The 6,844-nt window shown below is 39.1% G+C and overlaps 1 protein-coding gene across 1 annotated transcript; it reads right to left on the reverse strand.

The window, feature by feature from the left end:
• Positions 1 to 1,523: 1,523 nt before the first annotated feature.
• On the reverse strand, positions 1,524 to 5,516 carry LOC120296173 (cysteine-rich receptor-like protein kinase 10). Its single transcript, XM_039317853.1, has 4 exons — positions 5,321 to 5,516; positions 3,254 to 3,473; positions 2,928 to 3,078; positions 1,524 to 1,649 (listed from the first exon to the last, which is right to left on the reverse strand). Exons 1-4 carry the CDS (start codon positions 5,514 to 5,516, stop codon positions 1,551 to 1,553), a joined length of 666 nt encoding a protein of 221 aa, XP_039173787.1. The 3' UTR covers positions 1,524 to 1,550.
• Positions 5,517 to 6,844: the final 1,328 nt, after the last annotated feature.

Below are 6,844 nucleotides of genomic sequence, written 5' to 3' on the forward strand. Positions count from 1 at the left end.
CATGTTTGGATGGGTGACAATGACAGACGATAGGATGAAGATAAAATATCTGAGAGTCAAGTTTCCTCTGAGTACGCTTTCACATTCTAAACATCAGGGTTGGATGGGTGAAACGACAGAAAGTAGAATAAAGACAGAATTTGAGAGAGAGAGAGAGAGAGAGAGAGACCATTTTACAAATTGCTGAGATGCAAACGGATATTACTAGGGTGCGCAAACGGACCAGGCCACCTGAATCAGAAATAATCCGGACCAGTTGATTTGGTTTGGTTCCAAGGAATACCAGTCCAATTCCAATTCCTAAAGTAGAACCGTGTTTCAAAGGGGAATTGACCAGCTTTTTCCTTTAATTTCTTCCCAAAAAATGACTAGTCCTTTTTTTTTTTTCTCCGTAATATAAGGCATCAAGTAGTGAGGAGAAAAAGACAGGTTCCATTGGATCAGTCCAATCACCAATTCCCAAAATTAGGAACCACGATTCAATCACCCTAGACATTACGCAAAATTATCAAAAAAATTATTAAAAAATATAAAACAAACGTTAACATCAGCACCAGCCACCAACCAAGCTACATAAATGACCAATATCCAAGTCAGCAATTTCACTTAAATTAGCCGGATGAACTTAGTTGACAAAACATTAAAAGGTTTAGAATTAAATCGATATAATTGAAAAAAATTAAAGTGGCACAAATAAAATAAGTTTATTGACTTTTTATACTTTTCGGTGAAGATGCTGAGGTGGTGGTTGTAATCCAAACAAATTCGAAAGGGTTCTAGTTACTCATCCTACCCAAAGAGAATTTTGTCTCTTCGAATTTGGCAACCAACATAAAATCGAAATGAAACACGTCTTTCCGTACAAAGACTACATTACGAAAGATTTAATGACAATCTGAGATTGCAGACATTATTTAAACTAGCAGACCATATTCGAGCACCATAAGTATTTTCCACGCCATTTCATAAAACTCATTTTTGTGAACGAATTTTTACATTTGTACCACTATTTTATGACGGTATATACATAAAAAGTTTCGCAGAAAAGAATGGATTTGCCAATTTAAACATTTCAAAGCAACCGATCTCTTCCCATCTCCCATGGATTCTCCGGTCACGTCCTTACCTTATCCGACTAATTCCCTCAACAAGCATTTACATTCCACTTCAATCTCTAATCTGGGCATACAAAGAATAGTCAAAATGCCTATACCTCAACGGAAGTGATGTACCTAACTCTGCATAGGACGCTTCCCATGAGGATCTGAAGGACTCGGGAGGCGGACATCGTTGTGGTTGTGGCCGTTGACTGCGTCGCAGATCTCGTGTTGATTCCTGAGCCGAAGGAGTGCATCGCGGTGCTGGAAGTTCCTGAAGTAGTTCCCGGTAGAACCAGACAAACCATGAGGCCGACGGGACCGCCTGTAACGGGTGCCGGGTAAGCCCGGCCTCGTGATGGGCTCATCCAGGTTGCCAGGCTTCTTCGACAGCAAGACCACAACCCGCCCATGGTTGGGCGGAGGTGTGGATCGCCTGTGTACACAAAAGCCCTATTTGATGCACATGGCCACTTGATCCGCGGATGCTGAGGATGCCAATGCTGTGTCCACAATCCCAAGCTTTTCCCTTTTCTTGTACATTTTGTATGCCTATATATTCAGAAATCACACTGCAATACATAAGATTCCCACTTGCGAAAAATTACAGAACAAGTGGCTGGGAGAGATTCATATATAATTCTAACTCAACTAGAGTATAAAAGAAAATCAGAAGCCTCAGTTTGTTTTTCCAACTGAGTGACCAATAATCCATCCATGTGCAAGTCTTGTTCAAAATGTCCAGCACGATTCAGGAAAATAAGTACGTGTGTAACTTGACCAATTCTTTTTAATGCAACACCGCACAAAAAGATATAAACAGACCTTCTAGAGTTGGGAATTTAGAACCATAATATAGATCTGAAAAAAATCCCTTTTTTCAGAAATGATATCTGTATTGTCTTGAATCTTGATCTACCAGACATGAATGGTGGACTGGGCTAATCACGATGCAGCCCTAACACAGGATCTACCCCAATAAGCTTGCTTTTGGCATTGTTTTTTAGTGTGTATAGAGAGCTTTTGATATGGGCATGCGCCCACTTAATGCACGTAACTTGCCAATCTTATGTGCTTTGATATGGACATGTGCCCTTAAGCATGTAACTTCCCAAACTCATGTGTGAATCAAAAGATGGGTCACCCCATCTCACTATTATCAATAAGGTCCCAAAGCAATATGAACTTCCGAACCACTGGGTCCTCCTCACATGAATATATAAATACATCTAAAGATCATTTGGCGCGACACCCACTTTTCCTTTTTCCTATTTACTTTAAAACAAAAAAAGGGGAAATGTTTAGTTGTCAACACATGTTGAATCTAATAGCATTTAAATATTGATTTTTGCGTAGCACATGGTTGGTTTTCCACAAAGTGGACCCAAGTAGCTTGAAAGAGTCAATTTAAATAATTCTCTTATTCTAAATATTTATATTTGGGCCCTCACCTCAAGATTGAATTTTAAGATGTACAAGTAGTTTCTGATTTTCCTGGCTGAGAAAAAAATTATCAAGATAAAATTTAGATTGAAGCCACATTATTACAGGGTCGAAAGACAAATCATCCACTGCATCCTGATTGAACATAATTTGCACACGCTACATAATTAATTTTCTCAAATCAATCTCCATTCATTCAGGATATATGAATCATTAGCGCGGATCATTTTCAAGAGGGAGTTTAAATTTATTATTTTTGTGTATACTGTGGAACTAATTGAGTCAAGTTTTGATACTTATGCTATCCCCAAAGAAAAGAGAGTGCATTGTTTGTGATTCCTCCAATATTTGTCAAAAGAAGTTAGAACAAGGATGCATCATACTTACCCAATCAAGCATATTTTGTGCATCAACGTCCAAATTAAAGGAGCTGTTCCTTTGTCCAGTGATCAACTCAAGAACCACCACACCAAAGCTATATACGTCCGCTGCCTTTGACAAGCTTCCATGCATCACATATTCTGGAGCCATATACCCACTGTAACCAATTATAATAATCGCAAATCATCCCTATATTCTCAACTAAAGACAAATTAAATACTCATATAAATAGAAGAAATCTACTTGATCAGGACCAAGACATTGACAGCACTGAACAACAGATTACTACATTAGTAGGGATGCTAGACCACTTACTTGGTACCGCCACACACGTGTGTTGACGTGGTGTTTCGCCTTCCGGGAAGAGGCGGGCCATCCCGAAGTCCGCGATTTTCGGGGCCCACTTGTCGTCAAGGAGTATGTTGCTTGCCTTGATGTCACGGTGAATGATGCAGCTGTGCGAGTCCTCATGCAGGTAAAGCAAGCCACGGGCAATGCCTGCAATGATGTCAAACCTCCTTCCAGTCAAGCAACTCCTTCTTACTATTGATTCTGCATTCAGACCAGTGAATTCGCCACCAGGATAAGAATCACTATAGCTTTCACTTCTACGCATTCAACTAATTTAGAGGGAAAAGTATGCAACAACTATGTCAAAATGGACTCCAAAAACATGGATCCAAGGAACTTTTAAAGTTGAGAACAGTGAGGTTATTCAAAATAGATGGACATTGATTACTTCTACAACAATGAACCATGCATCAGATCAAGGAAAAACAGAGTAAATAAAATGGCTTTCAACAAAGTGATTTGACTGCCAAACAATATTATTAAGCAAAACGGCTTTCAACAAAGTGGTTTGACCGCATAATCAACATTATCATACAGTTCGAGGCTCCAGTAGTTAACAAACACTTTTGGAATTTGAAACACAGCCCGCATTATGTTTAACATTTCATCATTCATTGCCCAACCGCATTTTGACATCAGATCTGACTCTTATTGAATAGTCAACAGTCGTCACGGAAAGGAGCATATGGCTTCATATAATGGCTTTCTAGTTACAGAAGATTTACATGTGTCATGTGTGAGGTATTGGACCATTCCACTCCACCAACAAAAGAGGTGTGTGTGTGCACGTGTGTGCATGCACGCACGTGAGAGAGAGAGAGAGAGAGAGAGAACCCGCCTCCTATATTATGCTTACATACATAAAGGAGATAACTCATTGACTTGGTTCATACTCTAACTATCATAATTTTACTGAATATGAAATTAAGGCAACATTGCAGATAGATGACCTCAAAGGACAATGAAGACTTCAGAGATGACATTGCTTAACTTATGAAGGTAACTATATGAGGTTTCCTTTGCTTACTTGTAAAGATGAACCCAATGGTGATTAAATCTCTATAGTAAATTTGCAATTAGATACTTCTACCACATTTCAAAGGAATTAGAACAAGTATCGGTTAAATGTGAGTTTCTATTTTCACGTTAATGTTTTTCAGATGAAAATTGAATTTAAGCAACAGAAGTTGACCTAGTAGTTAAGTCTCAGATGAAAATCTTCATTTATCAAGGAAAAAGAGCCTGCCCAAAATATGTGAATCCCCACTAAGGCAAATAAAGAGTCTGTGCAGATTATGTGACTCCTCACTAAGGCAAATGTAATATTCAGTTTATGAGGTACCCATAAGTTTCTCGAGAGCATTTAAATCTAAACAATAATAACTCATCATTTATCCCTTTTGCAGAAACTCACCCCACAAAAGATTGTTTATCACAGGTAAGTTTGACCACAGATAAGAATTTTACCAACAACAGCCTGGGACTGACCAAATACACATACACATCCTGGAATGTTTCTTTATTCATCAGCACCATCTTTGAACTAATGAAAAAACATATACAAAGAGCCATTGAGTACACAAGATAAACGAATCAAACTCATGCGAGGAGTAAGGACTGCCGCATACATATTCGGATGGTAAGATATCAAGATTCAAATTAAAATGTGAACTCCTATGGCAAACTGATAAAAACAAAGACTTGACCTTCTTCATGGAATCTATCTTGTTACAAATTCATGTAAGTTGACAGAGACACCATATATATCAAAGAAACTTTAACATGACAACTTATGGTGGAAACAGCAGTCAAACAATTGCAACAAGCAAGCCATTTCAAATTTAAAAGGTATTCTCAAGTCTCATGAAGAATCAGATATCAGACTTAGTTGGTAAATTACTTTAGAGCAGCATTTTATTTTATTTTTTCCAATCTTAGCTTGGAAACCAAATGGCTGTTGAAACATTTTTGTGCTGGTCAACTGTGTAGATGACATTTTAGAAGAGGACCAGATAGGGAAGCATTTACAAAGATTAACTGATACTTACTGAACAGAAGCTTGTCAAGGCTCTCATTGGGGACATACTCATAAACTAGCAATTTTTCTGCTCCATGAGCACAGTACCCCAACAAATTTACAACATTCCGGTGCTGTACACGTGCCAGTAACTTTGCTTCATTTGTAAACTCCTTCTTCCCTTGATTTGAGCTATGAGAAAGCTTTTTCACCGCAATTTCCCCCATCTTCCAACTTTCCCTGTAAAGAAACAATTGTAAGATAGATGAAGTAATCTCCAAAATTTATGTTTGATTCCTGAAAAAGCTGCCCTCTATTGGGTTGAACATGTAATGTAGGCTAAGCACAAGAGCAGCTCAAACACCATCAGCAAGAAGTTGAATAACAAGATAGGCAAGCAGAACAGTTGAAACATTTGAACTTATATTAATTCTCTACTCCCCCTCGAGCACAAGTTCATGTTTTTCTTCAAAATGCGTAGAATTAGGAAAACAAGAGATCAGGCAAGCAATAAAAACCAGAGTGACCATGTCCAAAACTCTCAGTCACGGCAACACCTAGAAGCAGGTTCTTTGCAGGGAAAACAAGAGATGAGGCAAGGCATATAACGTAACCTCTCTTCATTGAATCCTGGATCATCAAATTCACAAATCCTTCTAAAAAAATATCTAAAGATGCCGCATTGGACAGCACTATTATCACCATCTCTTGAACTACCAGTAGCTACTGTAACTAAAAATTAGCACATAAACTCCAGATACCAACATCTCTTGAACAGACAGACTGGAACTGCAACTAATGACCATACCCAATTCAATCTGTTGACATACAAGTTCATCAGCAAATACGATTTTGAGAACCCAAGGCACATACTACAAATATCCCTAAAGATGCATAGTATTCTCACGCCCGTTCCAGCTATTCTCATTTTGATCAGATTGACTTAATTGCGAGCAAGCAACAAAAAATAAAAAGACAACCCCACAATTTCACCATAAATTTTCCATTCCCACTCCGAGCTCGAGAATCAAAGGGCAATCCACTGAGTACATGAGAAAGCAACTGGAACTCTAAAGCTTGTAGTGAATCACAAGGCAGAAGTCACCGACCTTGTATACGGGGTTGGAAACCACCCTCCCCAAGTTTGTGGGTCGGGTGAAAATCTTTCGTTGTGAGCAACCAACGCGTCGAACGCGAAATGCTTTTGCTCTTGGGCAGCTATCCTCTCCTCAGTCCTCTTCCCTTTGCCCCTCTGGTGATGGCAACGGCAGAGATCAATAACATAATCAGACAATCAAACGGAACAAGAAATCGCACGCCAAGTACACGAAAGGCGTTCGCCGGAAACAGAGCCACCCGGGTCTCTCCATTCACCTTTGCTCGAGCCCAATTTGAACGTCTTCAGAAGATTGTGCATGAAGTTCTTCGATTTGCGCATGCTTCTCCAGGGGTTCAAGAGAACCAATCCATGTAAAGATGCAACCCAGGAAAAAAGGAACAAGAACCCACAAATACCAGCAGCTTTTAAGCAATAAAGTTCGATCAAAACTGGAAC

This window comes from Eucalyptus grandis, chromosome 7 (genome assembly GCF_016545825.1).
Source record: "Eucalyptus grandis isolate ANBG69807.140 chromosome 7, ASM1654582v1, whole genome shotgun sequence".
In the NCBI taxonomy this organism is placed as follows: Eukaryota; Viridiplantae; Streptophyta; class Magnoliopsida; order Myrtales; family Myrtaceae; genus Eucalyptus; species Eucalyptus grandis.

Excerpts from the sequence above, each read along its gene's own strand:
- LOC120296173 (XM_039317853.1), bottom strand. The coding sequence starts at position 5,516 with ATGGGGGAAATTGCGGTGAAAAAGCTTTCTCATAGCTCAAATCAAGGG. Across the intron at positions 3,079-3,253 it reads GAAACACCACGTCAACACAC|TGGGTATATGGCTCCAGAAT; the intron begins GTGTGTGGCGGT and ends AATTGGTTACAG. Across the intron at positions 1,650-2,927 it reads CACAAAATATGCTTGATTGG|GCATACAAAATGTACAAGAA; the intron begins GTAAGTATGATG and ends CTGAATATATAG.